The sequence below is a fragment of the Danio aesculapii genome, chromosome 4 (genome assembly GCF_903798145.1).
Source record: "Danio aesculapii chromosome 4, fDanAes4.1, whole genome shotgun sequence".
Classification (NCBI taxonomy): Eukaryota; Metazoa; Chordata; class Actinopteri; order Cypriniformes; family Danionidae; genus Danio; species Danio aesculapii.
Window position 1 is genome coordinate 40810158 of NC_079438.1, and position 18659 is coordinate 40828816.

An 18659-nucleotide genomic window follows, 5' to 3' on the forward strand; every position below is an offset into this window, starting at 1 on the left:
TTTGCTTTGGCTCGTTGTATGCTATATACACTTTAAAAAGTGTAGTCCATGAGATATTATAAAAGAATTGTACATTTTATTCAGCGAAGATGCACTGATTTTGTTTAAAAGTGACAATGAGCACTGATAATGCCATTAAACACATGTTAGAGTTCACATGTTAGAGTTCATCAGCTCATAACACTACTAAATACTATAGCAATTTATAGTAAATACTATAGTGTTTTTGAACCATACTATAGTAAATGACCTCGAATCTGTTATGGTTATTCTACAGCTGCTGTGGTAATATAAATGTAATAATAAAAACAGATGACCCAGTTTTCTATAACTGTAGCAAAAACTACAATTATACTACAGTATTTACAGTATGAGCCTATATTAAAACCACAGTATGCTATAGCATTCATTAAATAAGAGTTGTAAATACTATAACGTATTTACTATATACATTTTTCTATAGTATGATAAATAAAACACTATAGTATTTTTTCATGTGGGTGTTAACATTTATTATTATTATTATTATTTGTATATATTTGTTTAGGATATGTGTATTCACACTAATTCTAATGCATAATTATTCAATTGTTTAAATTACTATAATTAATTAAGACTAAAATAGTGTATTATATTTTAATACTGGAAAATATATATTGAATTGCATTAAATGGTCCTAAAATGACAATAATATTGTTTATCGCAATACATTTTGGTGCAATGTACAATATCGTATGACGGAAATTAAATATCATGACAGGCCTACAATTCCGAAACATTTGTGCAATAATGTAGATTCTGCTTTAATGCTAAAGATATCCACCTGGATTGATCTTTTTTGCTCTATGCTTCCTTTTATTGCGTTTAGTGTGTTGTCCTGTATGAGGATGAGCTTTGGGAAGAGTCAGTTCAGGTGGTCTAATGTGCTGTGGAGCATTCTTCCACATAACAAGCATTCCACTGTGAGCCAGAGAGAAGAAAGATTGCGGAAGACGACTGAAACTGGAAGACAAAAGAGCTCAATTTCAGTCATTTATATACAAAAACAATAAACTAAGAGGTTTTAACTATGCACACTGTATAAAAATGTCTTTGTAACAAATGTTTAAAGAAAAAATCATATTCATTGAAGCTTTCACACAAAGCCCTAAATTGATGTTTTTAATTTTGCTATTGGATGTAAGTACCAGAGCTGAGGAGGTGGTCTCAATTTCCTTCTCAACATGCCTAGGTGGGCACGAGCCAGGCTCAGATTGACATGGCAGCGCCACAGAGAATCCTCAATGCGCATCTGCCTCAATTTCTGGCGGCGCTGATGTCTTTTGATAAAAGCAGCCAGTTGATTTAGCAAGATGTCCACAGCTTTGACCTCTCTGAGAGACACAATGGAAAATACAGGTAAGGTTTAAAAAAGTAATCAGTATGCGATACCTTTCAAAATGGGGGATAAGAAAGACTATTTGTACTTTCATTAAGTCAAATAGCTAAAAATATATATTTTTTACAATGACTTGACAATAATATTAAAGATTTCTGCTATTTAATTTTTAAAATCTTTCTACTCATTAAAGAATTCTAAAAAGAAAAGACAACAAAATTCAACAAAATTTAATATGTAAAAAGCATAAAATATTATGAAATTTTATATTAATAGTATTATGTGACACTTAGGTAATGAATATTTTACTTTGCTATGAATGACATGAAATACATTTTGTTACATTCATGCAAAACCAGACATGCTGAGCATAAGAGACTAAAACAAGTTGATCAATCGTACCAATAATAGACTTTTTATGGTATCGTTCACAACTGTGCATTAAAAAATTCTCAAATTCAAGCAGATTTTTTTTTACCTTTCAGAAATCTGGCACTTCATTGCGTTCAGTAGTTTTTTCTGTAGCAACTTCCTGCCGCTCTTGTCACCTTTTTGTTTCTGCAATATAATTTCAAAGTGAACCCAAAAAAATTTGAAATCTGAGAAATGTGATTTTTTCCTTCAGTGTATTTTTTAAAGATTTTAAGCTGATGTTGATTTGAAGCTTGGTTCTGACAATACACTGAGCTCTTATGAATGCATACATGATCACATCTAGGAAGATTTCAAATTCTCTACATTTGATATATTTCATTATGTAAAAAAGCTCATACTACAGACTGTCATAAACACACTCAGGACCATTTACAGTAGATTAAAAGTAATAATAGGTAATAATTCTTGCCGAGACATGCCGAGATCTTTTCACTTCATAAGACCTCAATGCATCGTTAAGAGCCACAGTTATTAATTTTGTTATTCCTATTTATTTTTATTTGACTTTCAAAATGCAGTACCCTTTAACTTGCATTTAATGACACCCAAAACCTACAGTTTTAAGTTTAATACTCTTCTTTAATCCACTACTATAAAGTGGAATGAAGCAATAAATGTCAGCAAAGTTGGCATTTGAGTATATCAACAGGAACATAAGCCTACCTTGGTGTTAAACTCTATCACAGAGGCTGTGAAGTCTTTAGATTCCTCCACTGGCAAACCTGAGTGTTTCTTTAGATCAATCAGAGCATCGTCGTGTCTACAAATATTACAGACAGCAAAGACATGTAATACAAAACACCTAAATTATACAGAGCAAGCATGCCCAGCACACACATTTGTTTTTATGAAATGAGAGGACATTTCATAGGTTTCCACTGTTTTAATACTTAAAATAAAAATTATATGGCCCTACCCAAACCCTATCCCTAAACCCAACACTCACAGAAAACTGTACATGTTTTACTTTCTAGAAGAAAATGTTCTTTAAACTAATTTTCTATGATTTATAAGCCTTTTGAAAAATGGGGACATGGGCAATGTCCTCATAAGTCACTTTCTCCTTTAATACCTATGTCATACACACCTGCTGAGCCAGTTCAAGATGTTTTGCTTCCACTCCAAAACCAGATCCAACTCATCTTCTAGCAGAGCTTTCTGAAGCAAGCGCACAACAAACTCCAGGAAACAAGACTTCTGCTTGAGCTTCATCACTTAATCAAACATACACAGACAAACACATACTATACATGAGTATATTATAAGTCATTCAGTGGATCTTATTGTATCTCTAGTATGTTATGTATTAATTACCCTCTTTAAAGGCATGATGGAGAGGACTGTTTTCAATCACCATGTAAAGTACAACAGGGTCTTCCTGTCCCGACAGCTCACATCTATGAGGCCCTGCAAAATATTAAGCAGCATATCTTAAGATTTGATAATAAAAAGAAAGCAGCATCTTCTAATAAATTCTGAAGGTGGATTAATTACATTGTAAATATCAATTAACAAACTAATTAGGGTTCACAACGTTACAGATTTGATTATATCATATAATGCAGCTATTGTGAAATTTCTGCTTTGAGGTCTTGAAAAATGATGTACCTATTTTGATACCGGAAGTGACATCATAATTTCCTAAAGCTTCAGCTTGCATGGTTTTCATAATAACAGCCTCTAAAGCCTTTTGCTGTTCACTGAGCTCCTCGTCATTAGTGGGAGCTGTTTTCTTCTGGAAATTAAAAAAGTACAGACTGATTATGTGGCATACTATCCCAAAAGGTCTAGGATAACTAAAAAAACATCATCCTGACCCCATCTTGCTCCTCTGATAATGGTTTTTTGCAGGATTGCTGGGAGTATTCCGTAATCTCCTGAAGCAGCTGCTTTCCTGACTCTAACAGAGATGATGCCAAATGATGAGTCGAGTCCAGGCTCTAAAATCACACATAAACACATCAAACACCTTTAACACGTGCATCAAACTAAAATTTGTAAGGTGATGCTGGATGAAATACACATATCCTACTTTTCAAATGTAGAAGGTAAGAAAGTTGTTTTTTATTATTACATTTATTACATTGAAAGACTTTTCATCAGCTTTATGAGAAATTATATTAATACAAATGTAACATTACAATGATTTCTGAAGGACCATGTGACAATACAGACTGAAATAATGACTGCTGAAAACTAATAAATGAAATCTGACATGTATTAAAATAGAAAACTTTAATTATTATTTAACAGTATTACTGTTTTTACTGTAAGGATAGCATTGATCAGCTAAAGGGATATTTGAACACAAATATTTCACACAAATCAATATCAATATATGAACACACAAATCAATTTCAGTTTCATATTTATTTTCATATTATCTTAAATTTGACTTTAGAATGACTACCTTTGCTAAATAATATGTTATAGAGGCGACCATGTGCTGCAGGCCCTCTGTGGTGGAAGCAGTGTGTTTTTGCCTGAGGACATCTGGAACCTCCAACAACACTGTAAAGCATTTCAGTAACACCTGGAACACACAGATCCAGTAAAGCATCTATATTTACAACTGCCATATACAAACATAATCTGAAAATGTTATGATGAAATCCCTAACCAATAATACAATCAAATCACAATAACAGCAGTTAAATAATAATGTACTATAACCTAAATAAAACATTACATCAATATGTACTAATGTATGTCTTAGATGTATTAAAAACCGCTAACGATAACTAGAACAATAGTCATATGAATTAATGAGTGAAAAATTATCTTATATACTTTAACTAACAAACATGTATCAAAATGTACTGTAATTTAGGTCATTATTCACACATGAATTCATACTAATAGATCAGGTTAGTTGATTAGCAGATGTCTTAACTCAACATTAGTTCATTATAAATTTATATTTGGCATTGGTATATGATATTATTACTGTACAGTACTGTTACTGTAAAGACTTTTTTTAAAAAGGGCATAACAGACAGAGAACAGCTAAGTTTACACTGACAGAAATAAGCATCAAATTTAATCATTTTGAAGAACGTTTAATCAGAAGTTACTTACAGTTTGCAATAATACCAGCACTCAAAACAAAAATAAGCATATCTATAAAAGCAGTCACCTCTATGACAGGTTCTGACGGGATCTGGTTGAAGATAATTGGAGCAAGAAGGCCATAACAGTTCACTACAGCCTGCAGGGTGTCAGAGCTGTCATTGAGGTGCAGAGCGAGATCAATGGCCACCAGCATCTGTTCACACTCTGCAAGTCTGGCCTCCTGTGATGAATGTGCAGACAGAGTGGATTAGGACAGGACTCGAATTAATTATTTAACATAAACTAGCCTTTTATATCAGTTATGTTTAAAAATTAAAATGTATCATAGGGGTAAATTTGACTAACCTGGCCCCAGATCAAAGGGCCCCCATCACAGAGACTGTCACAGAATAGTGCCTCCTCTTGGATGTGAATATCTGTCTGGATGAAAATAGTGGAGAAAAACAACTGCTGTAGGAGAGGAGAAGAAGGTGGAGGATATCTGGACGGAGTCTGAATGGAATGAAAACAGAAGACAAATGGGAAAGTGGAAAAGATAAATATCAAGGCAAATTTCTTTACTTTATTTTTATTTTTTAGGACCATAAAATGTCCTCACAAAACACATACATCCAATCTCAAAAGAAATCAAGCATTTCAAAGTATTTTATTTCAAATTCCTATACACTATAAATTTGTGCATTTATATTAAAATTAGTTTACTGTATACTGAAAACAGATTTGTTTTGACAACAAATCTTAAATAAAAAAGCTAATTTAATTGAACTATCCCTTCAATTAAATTGTCTATTCAGAATCAAAATGCATAAATACTAAAAATAGTTTATACACAAATATATCAACACATATAAAACAGAAATCAGCCTGTGTGATCTTAAATTTGAGAACCTTACCTTGTTTGAGCCAGTCTATCAAGGCAGTTATTCTCCTCAAGTTCTGGACCTTCAGGATTTGAGGTTAAGGGAAGGGTAAAGTGGCTCCAAAGCTCATTACATGCTCTCTTGCTAACAGAATGAAGTCCTATTTGGTAAGCCACCTAAACAATATGACATGGGACATTAAAACATGTGAAAGGCCATTTGAGGTGGCTCCAAAAAAAAAAGTCCATTCATGTACCTGAGCTAAATGGGCCCAAGTTGTCAGCACAGGTAGAGGCAGAGAGGCCAGAAGAGGTTTGGTTGTCTCTCCAATGGCCTTTCCTACCATTTCGCCCTTAGCATCAAAAGCAGCCACTGCAAAAATATACTGCTTATCTGACTCCAAGCCGCTTACATGAAGTAAACATTCACCTTTGGCAGGAATCTAGTCAGACACAAACTTAGTTTGAGGTACTGACTATATAAACATACATACAGATGTCAACACGTTAAAGGGATGGGTCACCAACAAACGAAAATGACATCATCGTTTACTCTCCCTTTACTTGTTCAAAACCTGCTTAAATTTCCTTCTTCTGTTAAGAGAAAAAGATATTTGGAAAAATTCATTAGGTGCTTCCAACAATCCCAATACTTATGCACTATTCTACATCATTTTGTAGTATAAATAGTGTAAGTAATGCATTCACACTAAAAAAATAATAAGTACACTTTAAATACCCAGAAATACCCAGATGACACACTTATTCAACCAATAGTGTAGAATGTTGGACACTTCATGCACTCTCAGGTTAGCTCACATAGCGGCTGGGGAGGAGCTATCAAATGCTGACATTGGATTAATTTATTTATTTTGAATTGTGCAAGCAAAATTGGCCTGTGTAATTGATTATGCTGCCTCCCGATGGTGAATGTGGTTGCACAAATGACAGGTACTATTTGATAGTCTGGTAATTTATATCACTAATTTGTCAACTATTAAACGTTGACTGGAAAATAGCTTGAATTTCTGTTTAGTAAAAATGTTAGTGTTCCAATTGGGACTGCACTAAACTGATAAACTAAATGATTGAGTGTATAAGTGAATAGTGTATGGTGTGTCATTTGGGAAACAACAATTAACTTCCATAGCAAAAAAATCCTAGTTTTAAAAGTACTAGCAACCAGCATTCTTCAAAATATCTTATTTTGTGTTCAACAGAAGAAAGAAAATGATAAAGGTGTAGTAAATGATGAGATAATTTGCAATGTTGTGTAAACTGTCCCATGACCCTACCATATCTCCAGTCCCAGGCAGGTAGCAGTCTTTAAGACGTACTTTAAGGTTGACACCTTCAGACTCTCTTCCATAAATGCAGTACCAGATTACCTACATCAGGATAAAAGTGAACTGATGCTCTTCAGCATTTATTCTCGAATAATACAATGAATGAATAACAAAAAAAAAACATTATATTGACTGATATCAAACGAATGCAACCTCCTTCTCCAGTGTGTATAGTGCAGGTTTGAAGGTCATAGAGCGATTGGTGCGTGAGAGAAGTATTGGAGTTGGTGGAGGCTGTCTCTTCTCTGCCAGTCCTGAACTATTCTCTGAAGATAACCAACAACTAGCCAGCCTTCTCTCTTCTAGCTCAGCTTTCTCTACCAACATTATGGCCTCCTGGAGAAAAGACACTGCACATTGAGTGTTTGTTTTATATTGTTATGATTTAAATGTTTTGAGTTGACTTCAAAAACTGACCTCAAGTAATTTCCTGGTCTCTCGGCTTGTCTGGTCCTTTCTGAATGACAATAAAGCCTTCTGCACCAGGAAAACACACTTCGAGATTTTGTTCTTCTTAATTTTTTCAAGCAACGCAGCATCTGTCAAGAAGTAAATCTGAGTATTGACTACCTGTATTAGTGTTAATGTTGCATGAATTTAAAACTTACCTCCTGTAGGTCTGTGTGTTTCTGAAGTCTGAGCTTGATTAGTGTGTGGCTTTTTAAACTCCAACAAACCCATTTCTTCTAAAGAGAAACAAATATACACATTTATTGGCATGCTTCCACATTGATGTTGAAGATATGCGCGTTTCTCTAACCTGTCCAGGAGTCAGACAGTTTGAGAGCTAGTCTGTGCTTGAAGACCAGCAGCTCTAGATGTAAATCCATGGAAATAAGGTCAGGAGTATTGCTGCTCTTACTGCTCTTGCTGTCACCAAACTTCTGTGGTTAAAAAAACATCAGATCTCACAAAGCATCCTTCCCATTATAGGCGGTATGTCACTCAAATGTGACAATTTACGCACCCTCAAGTGGTTGTAAACGTGTGTATGAGTATATATATATATATATATATATATATATATATATATATATATATATATATATATATATATTTTTTTTATATATATATATATATATATATATATATATATAGCTTTTAGCTTATATATATATATATATATATATATATAACTTTTTTATAATAATTTTTTATTTTTTTTTACCTTTTATTAAGATAAAATAGTGGAGGACAGACAGGAAAGCATTGGGAGGAGAAGGATCAGCATAGAACCTCGAGCCGGGAATCGAACTTGGGTCGTCGTGAGCACCATGGTGCTATCTGTCGGCACACTTAACCACAAGGCTATTGGTGCCGACTATAAAAATTTTTTCTTCTGCTGAACTCAAAAACAAGATATTCTGAAACCAACACTAATCAAAATATTGTCTTTTGTTCAACAGAAGAAAGAAACTCAAACATGAGTCAATGATTAGACCATTTTCATTTTTGGGTGAACAATCCCTTCACTCAAAAATGACCTTTGCTGCTTGTTTAAACTACTGATTTTAAATGAGTTGAAAACAAAATTCCAAAGTATATTGGGACTACTTAATTGTTTTATGTTCAATCTACTTAAATTTGTAAAAACAATTAGTTAACATAATAAATTTGTGTTGGGACAACATTGTGTGGAACCCAGCATTTTTTTAAAGTGTTTAAAATGAATTACACAACACACACAATTAGAAGTGCCACATTCACTGTGCCATAAAAATGTCAACACACTGTATTCTTCCAGTCAATGCACTTTGGCAATACCAGCTGGCATCCGTTCATGGCACCAGCTACAACTCATAATACTGATCACAATCCAGCCATGTCAGAGCGCCACACACATAGGTTGCTACAGTATTGAACTACATGATATTTATGCCATGCTGTTGATAACAAACATAATATCTTCACCTTTAACTGCAGGATTTTGTACAGTTAATGTTGTCTTTCTGTGGTTTAATGTCTATATGCTTCATATAGTAAACTATAATAATACACAATCTATATACTGTAGATTGTTTTTTTCTTCCTATACACTTCACTACAAACTCATCAATGCTACTTTGTTAAATCCTGAAGTGAACTTTTGGCATGTTTGATGACTATACTGACTGTTTTGGACTGCAATCCTGAACTTGCCTGCATGAACACCTCATCAAAAACAGCAGAAGCCCCAGAAAGTGATCTGGCTCTGCCTCTGGACACACAATCCACACAGCGCTCCACCAAATCCAATGCAGTCTGCAGCTGCTCAGTTCTGGACTTCTGTAGACATGTTAAAATATTTTATTATGGTTAGATGCTAACATTTATTCTAAAACTGCAAGTAATGTTGCTGGTTTAAATTGCATACCTTAGATACTAAGGTAATTGTACTTGTTTAGTTTGATCTAAATGAAAAATATGATGATTATAAACTGTCAATAAGTTTTCATTTTCTAGGACAACTTACCATGAACATGGAGCTTGGAGATTTTCTAACAGGGATAGACTCTTCACTGCTATCTTCGGTAGTGGCTAAAGAAACAAAAACACAAGCAAAAATACCTAAATAAATAACAAAAAGTGCTAAATGCATTACAGTTTAAATGTTTAAGATTGGTAAAAAAGAAAAAAATAATTATGTCATGAACTCATATTGTCATGCTCATCAAGGCTGCATTTAAAAAAATGAAGAGCAATAATATTGTAAAATATTATTGTATAATATATAATATTGTTTAACATTATTTTAACATTTCTAGGGTTTGTAGTGTTTTAATTAGAAAACTGGACTGACAGTTTCAATTTCAATTTATTAGAACTTCTTTGTTAAGTTGTTTTGACAATCTCCATGGTAAAAGCGCTACAGAAATAAAGATGAATTGAATTGAATTTACTTACAGCTTTGCTAAATAAAACTTTTAAACAGTAAAATACTTATTACACCCATCTCATCTTTACAGTATCTGTAAAATCAAGGTCAGATGATTTTTGATTATTATTGTTACGTATAACATGCTTATTTTTGGTGATACACAGTACCTGTTTTCCTCCCGGATTGTAGTGGAGCATCCGCACTGCTTTCCAGCACCACTGCCATTCTCAGGGTCATTTCAGCCACTAATATAAAGTTCATTTCAGCCACAGGGTGCTCATGGGCCACTTCACACAACAAGAACAGGGTCTCTACCCACTACAGAACCAAAAGCGTAACAAAAAAAAACATGTTTTGGATTCATAAAACAAAGTAGATGAATGAAATGTAGATGCATTGTTAATTTTAATATTGACCTGATCCTGGTTTGCCATTCTTCCCCTGTAGAGAACAGGGTCATAATGCTTCATCTGTGCTCTCTGGAAAATAGATTTGCATTTCGCCCAAAAGAACAGCACAATATCCAACACCAAGTCTGCATCTGGCTGGACATCCTGTTTGCACAATAAACAAAATTATTAGCCCTCCTGAGAAACTTTCGTTATTTTTTAAATGACTGTTTAATAGACTGAAAATGTATACAAAATAGTATATTATGACATAATAGTTTTAATTAATAATTTCTAATAACTAAATTCTTTTGTCTTTGCCATAATAGCAATACATATTTTACTAGTTATTTTGCAAGATACTCTACTTGTATTTAGCATAGTTAAAGGTTTAACTATGTTAATTACTTTACCTAGGCAAGATAGGTTAATTAGACAAGTAATTGGACAATGGTTTGTTCAGGAGCCAAGGGGGGGCAAATAATATTGACCTTAGCATTTTTGTTTTGTTTTGTTTATTCCAGCCAAAAAAAAAACCCCAAAAGAAATACTGAGGAAAATGTCCATGCTCTGGGAAATATTTGAAAAACAATAAACATTTAACAAAAGGGATAATAATTTTGTCTTTAACTGTACATGCACATCATCAGGTTACCAACATCACTTTCATGACCTCTTTAGACATTGTGAGAGAAAAACCTGACCTTGTCTGTCCTGCACACACAATCATGAAGTTTCTGAATGAGATTAAATAATTCCTCTGTCATGACTGCGGGCCCAATATTTTTGTCTGTAATTGAATAAAATCATAAGTAAAGTTTATTCTAATTTTATATGAAATGAAGACTTTAACTCAAAATAACATAACTCAAAATATACATTTTCACTATAACTCAAAATATACATACATACAGTACATACATACAAGAAAATAATTTAAATTACTATTTTCAAATACATTTTTCTGAATATATGTCTCAATTAATCTGTCAAATCTATGTGAAAAATGATTAATACCAGCTTGACCATCAAAGTCAGTATCTTTCATGATGAATTTAACTCTCTGAGAGGCCATCAAACGCTCCACAGCTTCCAAAAGCCTGAGTTCCAAATCAAACTTCCGAATCGGGCGGCCCTCCATCTTCTGTGAAGAGGCCAATAAAAGAGAACTAATACAGGATTCAGGCTGACTTTTTAAGCAATGTAACAGATGTACTCACAGGTAAAGCTGACAAAAGTGCGGTGGAAAGGGAGCGAAATGTGCTCCATTGTTCATATCTGAAAAGCTGCTTCACAAACTTCACTGCAGCATCTACTGAAATCTTATTCGTTCCTGAGAGACACAAAAGAAAGACCTTGAACATTTTATATCACATAAAACATGAGTGGAGAGGAATAAAAGGGAAATTAAACGCAATACTCACCTGTGACAGCCTCTTCAAAAAGAGAGGAAACAGAAGTGACTGCTTTCACAGAGGCAGGCATGCTCTCATCAAAAGTGTGCTCAGAGTCACCAAATCCTACAAGATAAGGGAAATTTAAGGTCAGTTTATTATCAACTTGCTCCAGCACAAACCCTTATATGGCATTAAGAAACTACTGTCAGAATGCATTACAGACCCATTTCTTTAAAGTTTATCTCACAATTTTTAAATATATATACTAAAACAAATGTCACTGTGAGATATCAACTGGAAATTATGAAATAAAAAAATGTCAATCTTCCCATTCTGAGTTTACATCTGACAATATTACCCTTTTCCCCTCAGAATTGCAACAATTTCTGGAAATTGGAAATATATAGCCTTTCTCACAATGTTGACATATTTCTTACAATTTTTAATTTTGTTTCAAAAATATTAGAACGGTTAGATACAGTATACGCTTCAAAACTAAAAAATGTGATAAATGGCCAGAATTTACATTTTGAATTTCACAACTGTAAGTTAATAGGCTTTTCTGAGATTTGTATATTGTAATTCTTATTTTTGTTTTAGAATCTTGACTACTCTTTCACATAATTTTACATTTAAACTCACGATTCTGAGAAAAAATAAGATCTGCAATATGTTAATTCACAGAGTTGAGTTTACAATTAGCAATTACAGGCTTATAACTCACAAATCTTCTACAGCTAACACATTTTTTATTTTACATGTTGTGACATCTGCTGCTAGGAAGAAAGCTGCAGCTCAGAAAATCTCAGAATACTAGAAGTCTAAACATACAGATTATCAAGCCATAATATTTTTAATTTGCTTATCTTTTAGTAGATTGCAATGTGCATTATGGTACTGAGTTGAATTAGATGTGATCATTAATTTGCACATTGTCTCCGGCATAAATTTCCACACCCATCTGTGCTTTTATGTGAAGTCATTTTTACCTGCTTAAATCTGTAAATTTGGCTTTTAAATGCTAAAAATGACACTAAGTTTGAAAAAAAAGCAAACATTTTTTTTATACCAGTCAACAAGCTAATGCCAGCTGAAACGAGCTCCAGTACCACAACCTGAACCTCAAATTCCTCAGGCAAGCCAGTCTGCAGAGGCCTGACTGATTTGTCTTGTAGAGCCTCCAGAACAGCCAAAAACCGAGCAGCATTACCCTCGAATATCTCCATTAGGATGCGTTCAGTTTGTGTGCGAGGCCATGGAGACTACAGAAAACAAATAAAGAGGGAAAGACAATATTAGAGTAGCACTGGGGGAAAATGCATTGCAGTACACCATATTAAAGTGAACACTCACTAGCTGTAGCTGTTTTAAATTCTTTTTCTTTTTGGGACTAAAGAGGCCTTTGGGTTTCCTTCGGGGCTCGTATACTGAACGCTTAAACACCATCACTGCAAGCTTCTCAACATTAATGGAGCATAAACGTGATACAAGACAGGCATGAAAATTTAGTAGTTATAACACAAGAACTATAAAAACAACAGCATGTTTAATTGAAGTTACGAATCGCACTTTTATTGTAGCCTCCTTATAAGCTTGCTGGGTCTCAAGTGTCATTTCGGAGCCAGTCATCTCCTCCAGCTTGGCCAGTTCATTAATCTTGCTTAGCGCTCGGCGTGCGAACACCTTTTTCAGGAAGTAAAAAACACAGAAAGATATATAAGACATGTAATCTAATATGATTTACAAAATTTAGACATTGTAGAAACTCACCTCTGCCTGAACTGAAGCTCGATCATTAAAATAGCATTCACACACAGCACAGTAAAGTGTGGCTCTCCATGGCAGGAATTTAGCAGTCAGAAGAGGAACAGAGGTCTCTAGGCATGTGCAAGCCCATATAAAGTACTGTAAAACCTGAAATTACAAAGATACTAAACTGTACACAAAGTTTGCTTTCTGAAATACAATTAAGAGGTGTAATTCACGGAAATATAATAGCTGTTCCAATATAATTTTAAGCAAGTATTTTGCTGAATTACTATTGCAACAGTTAATGTGTAAAAATAAAGTACACTACAATAATAATGAGAATTTCTTTAAAGAAAGCTTTAAATAACATTGTTTTGGGAAGGATTTTGAAAGTTTGTTACACTCTCCAAAGCCGCTATCTGGTCTTACAGTGCAATACACTAAAACATTAATATTTTTTAATCAGTTTTCTATTTCATTATCATTTTAAAACATAATTTATTTCTGTTTTTATGGTAAAATTGCATTTTCAGCATCATTAAACACTTGCTTCATTGTTACACAATCCTTCAGAAATCATTCTAATATGTTGATTTGAAGCTTAACAACATCCAGGAAACAGCTGTTTATCTGTTTGGTGGAAACAATGAAATAATTTTTCAGGATGCATTAAGGAATACAACATTTTTAAAGAGCAATTAATTTAAACTTAAATATTTTATTTATTTTATTGTCACTTTCAAGATATTTAGCACATCCTTGAGGAATAAAAGTATTAATTTCTTTAAAAAAAAATATATATATATATATATATATCTCAACAAAGGATTGTTATTGTGAACCTGTGAAGTATGTCCTGCTGACATCAGAAACCTGGATATATTGTATATCTGTAACGAGCCTGTGGAAAAGCAGAAAACAAGTCACAATCAACATTTAATGTCAATGTGATATAATACAGGATTCAGATTTCTTGCTACATGTACCATTGTACAGGATCCAGCACAAAGCTTCAACAGGCAGAACAGCCTGCATCAGAATGCGCAGAAAACCCAGGATTCTCAGCAGCTTTTCAACCCCGCTCTTACTCAGAGATGCACCTTTTTCTTTCTCCAAATAGAAGATGCACTGACATTCTCCCTGAAGAGCACGAAACTAACAAACACAAAGATAAAAGGCCTTTATTATAAATCAAACTAAAATTATATTTCAAACAGTTAAATATATTTCAACAAGGATTTCTAACCGTAAACACGGCTCTCTCTGAATCAAAACCATCTGAGAAGAAGAACCGTTGGAAGTGCTCCAAATCTTGTATGTTTTCCAGGCTTTCTGTGCAAAACTGCTGCAGATACAGCCTGTAGCCTTGCCAGAGAGCAAGCCTGTAAAACTTTTTAGAAAATGATAATGAAAATATTTATATCTGCAAAAAAGTGATAATGGGATAACACATTTAAAACGTAACTTTGGTGGTAAACTGAAAAAATATATATATACAGTGAGATGAAATTACCTTATTGTCAAGGAGGAAATCTGCTGTTAGTAACAGGTGCTCTTCGAAATAAGATCGAGGAAGTCGAGATTTATACTTGTTCCATGTTTCAAACAGTTTTATGGACCTGTAATTGAACAATATTTACATGTGAGCAAATTGCTCTTGAAAATCACATAATATATAGATAACATAAAACAAAGGATATAAACTCTACATACTAACTTCAATATTAGCTTGAAAGTAAACAGGTAAAGCCTGAACTTAATCTTATAAATCAATGAATACTATATAAAGCAGAACTAGTAGATAAACAACAATAATAAATGAAACAGATAGCAATTATCTTTAATTGTCACATAAAACTTTAGATAGATAGATAGATAGATAGATAGATAGATAGATAGATAGATAGATAGATAGATAGATAGATAGATAGATAGATAGATAGATAGATAGATAGATAGATAGAAGGCCTACATTTTTAAATAAACTTAATTAAATGACTTAGAACTATTAGACTAAATAGTAGGTTAGATATCTAACCAAGTAACGTTAATTATAATAATAAAAATAGTCCACAATAAATAGGGTTTGTTCAGGTTTGTAGTCCCTTATTTTTCCGCGGTTTAACTTTATCTCTTACCCTCTAGAGTAGGATCGATAGTCGTCGTTCGGCGAGCCTGAAAGTTTCTTTATATGCGCTTTAAACTCCTTTAATTCACTTTGAAAAGCTGACAGGACAGGGTTGTGTTTATCCAGGGGTCCGTAGTAGGACGCTGGTGCGGGGTCCATGTTTCAGCAGACGCGCAAGAGCTGGTAAAGTGTTTGAGTCTGTTGTTATGGAAATGCTAAACCAGTCTGGGCAGAGCACGAGCAGGCGCGTGCGTGTGTCCTGATGATTAAAATGTCTAAATCTTTTAAGTTCTTTTGAAAAAATTATATATATATAAATACATTTTATTAAATTGCACTATAATAATGTAATCTTTTAAGGCGAACATGAATATTTACAACAGTTGATTCGTAAAAATAAAGAAGCATTACTGTACTGTATAAGCCAATCATGTCCGGATTCATTTAGTTTGACTCCTTGGGTGTTGGATGTAAACAATTTACTTGAAATGCAATTTCTAAAATATTTTCACACAAGTGAATAAATAAAACCTTTCAAATCATTTAAATATATATCTTTTTTTACCAGTCTGCCATCTAGTGGTTTTTCACCGTTAGATCGTAAATGACGAATCTAAATACAGTAATAAATAAAATAAATAAATACACATGATGTAGCATATGGATATAACATGTGAAGTATTTATTGTATATATATATATATTTTTTTTTTTTAATTAACAACAAACAGTAATTCAACACTAAGTACATTTTAAGCTGTAATGGAATCTGCTAACACGAATCACAAGTGTTCCGCAGCCTCACTGTTGTACATGTAACATGTGAAGCTCGAGTTTACATCCTGCATTGAGGACAGGCGAGTGGAATCCCAAGGTTAGTGACATTTATTCGCAATTTAACTATGATTTTAATTATATAATATAGCATTTAATTATATAGTATTTTCCCAGATCAGGGATAGTGGTTTAAAATCTTTTTACTTGCAAAGCTAGCGTGCTAATATTGTCATTGACACGCCATAGAATTCAGTTTCTTTTACACTTCATCATGAAATACTTGTTTCAGTGTTAGATCAAAATACCTATTATTTATTTCTTAATAATAACTGTTAACAGTCTGCAATTGATTGCCATAAATAATATTTATACTCGTTTATGTATAATTTTAGTATCTATCTATCTGTCTCTGTCAGTTTCTTCATCTATCTATCTATCTATCTATCTATCTATCTATCTATCTATCTATCTATCTATCTATCTATCTATCTATCTGTCCTTCTATCTATCTATCTATCTATCTATCTATCTATCTATCTATCTATCTATCTATCCACATCCATCCATCCATCCATCCATCCATCCATCCATCCATCCATCCATCCATCCATCCATCCATCCATCTATCTATCTGTCTATCTGTCTGTCTGTCTGTCTGTCAGTATTTGGTGGAATAATCCTCACAGCACGGCAGCATTTGTTATTATGACCAAAAACAATGGAAAATAATAACAATAGCCTCAAAATGACAGTATATTTAATTATTTTAATTATTTATATTTTATATTAATCAAATATTCTAAGAAAAATAATATCAGTCCTTTATAGCACCTTTATAACATTTTACTAGCAAAGACAGACTACCTACTCAATTTTCAGAAGAATTTTCCAGTGGTCTGTTAATTGCTTCCATAGCTGCATTTACATAAATACATACTGACCATATTTCCAGTATATCATTTTTATTAAGGCTAATAATCCTGTTTTTGCCTGCAAATTTTACACCTGATGAAGAAGTTAATCAAGGTATATTCACTTAACTGTTTGCCTCATTTCACTTTCTCTATCTCTGTCTCCGTTGGTTATCCAGAGGATGTTGAGACTCAACAGATATATGAGCTCATGGAGTGTCTTGCGGTCAACAATAAGGGGAAACAACATTTCAAATCACATCCCAAACACCACATGCAGATCTTCAGCTCCATCACATTTATGTGCACGACAAAGAGCCTTTTACTCTCAAAACACCCCTAAAACTTCAAAACCAAGCTCGTCCGCAAGCATCAAACTGCGCACACGCTTGGTGGTGACTCTGCTTTTCGGAGGTGGCATCATTGGCACTTGGTGGTACGCGCATCAGGAGAAAGAAAAGAGGATTCAGATGCAAAGACTGGAGCAGTTGCGAAAAGTGGCTCTCGGACAGGGAGATTTCAATTTGCTGGATCATACAGGACAGCGCAGAACCAAACGAGACTTTCTGGGACATTGGGTGCTCTTATATTTTGGTTTCACCCACTGTCCTGATATCTGTCCTGATGAGCTGGAAAAATTGACCAGCGTGGTGCATATTTTGGATAAAGACCCAAGCTTGCCTTCTGTTCAGCCTCTTTTTATCACAGTTGACCCAGAAAGAGATGATGTTTCTGCTATGGCCAGGTATGTGAAAGATTTTCATCCCCGTTTGGTTGGACTTACCGGGAGCGCGGAGGAAGTGAAGCAGGCGGGACGGGATTTTAGGGTTTACGCCAGCAATGGGCCTAAAGATGAGGATGGGGACTATATTGTGGATCACAGCATTGTCATCTACCTGGTCAACCCGGATGGACTGTTTATCGACTATTATAATAGGATGAAAAATGACACTCAGATTGCTGAGAGTATTCGCAATCACATGAAGACCTTTGTTAGATTGTTTCCAGATTAATCTGAGCGAGACAAGTCATGTTTATAAATAAAGGTGAATTTTAAAAGGATGATGAGCTGAATCTTTGTGTCTTGGTTTGTAATCTAAATGTAAATTTAATTAGAATTAATTATATTTATAGGCGACACAGTGGCTCAGTGGTTAGTACTGTCGCCTTCCAGCAGGAAGGTCGCTGGTTCGAGCCCCATCTGGGTCAGTTGGCATTTCTGTGTGGATGTTCTCCTTGTGTTTGCGTGAGGTTTCCTCAGGGTGCTCCAGATTTCCCCGCAGTCCAAAGATATGCGCTATAGGGGAATTGAATAAACTAAATTGGCTGTAGTGTATGTGTGTGAATGAGTGTGTATGGATG

General features: G+C 34.0%; 2 protein-coding genes across 2 annotated transcripts in view; one reads left to right on the forward strand and one right to left on the reverse strand.

Moving 5' to 3' along the window:
- The window catches only part of cfap54 (cilia and flagella associated protein 54), a 34101-nt gene extending 26142 nt beyond the window's left edge, over window positions 1–7959 (reverse strand). The window contains 19 exon segments of the mRNA XM_056455652.1: window positions 824–1002; window positions 1188–1373; window positions 1857–1936; window positions 2477–2573; window positions 2901–3027; window positions 3128–3220; window positions 3422–3548; window positions 3631–3753; window positions 4224–4346; window positions 4950–5105; window positions 5231–5355; window positions 5358–5377; window positions 5779–5921; window positions 6002–6187; window positions 7040–7132; window positions 7244–7426; window positions 7508–7629; window positions 7699–7776; window positions 7851–7959. Of these exon segments, the coding sequence (XP_056311627.1) occupies window positions 824–1002; window positions 1188–1373; window positions 1857–1936; window positions 2477–2573; window positions 2901–3027; window positions 3128–3220; window positions 3422–3548; window positions 3631–3753; window positions 4224–4346; window positions 4950–5105; window positions 5231–5355; window positions 5358–5377; window positions 5779–5921; window positions 6002–6187; window positions 7040–7132; window positions 7244–7426; window positions 7508–7629; window positions 7699–7776; window positions 7851–7920 (2311 nt within the window). The 5' untranslated portion in view covers window positions 7921–7959.
- Window positions 7960–16394: 8435 nt separating this feature from the next.
- LOC130222482 (protein SCO2 homolog, mitochondrial) lies at window positions 16395–18353 on the forward strand. Its single transcript, XM_056455053.1, has 2 exons — window positions 16395–16483; window positions 17477–18353. The coding sequence occupies exon 2, from the start codon at window positions 17480–17482 to the stop codon at window positions 18308–18310; it is 831 nt and encodes a 276-aa protein (XP_056311028.1). The 5' UTR covers window positions 16395–16483; window positions 17477–17479; the 3' UTR covers window positions 18311–18353.
- The last annotated feature ends 306 nt before the right edge of the window (window positions 18354–18659 follow it).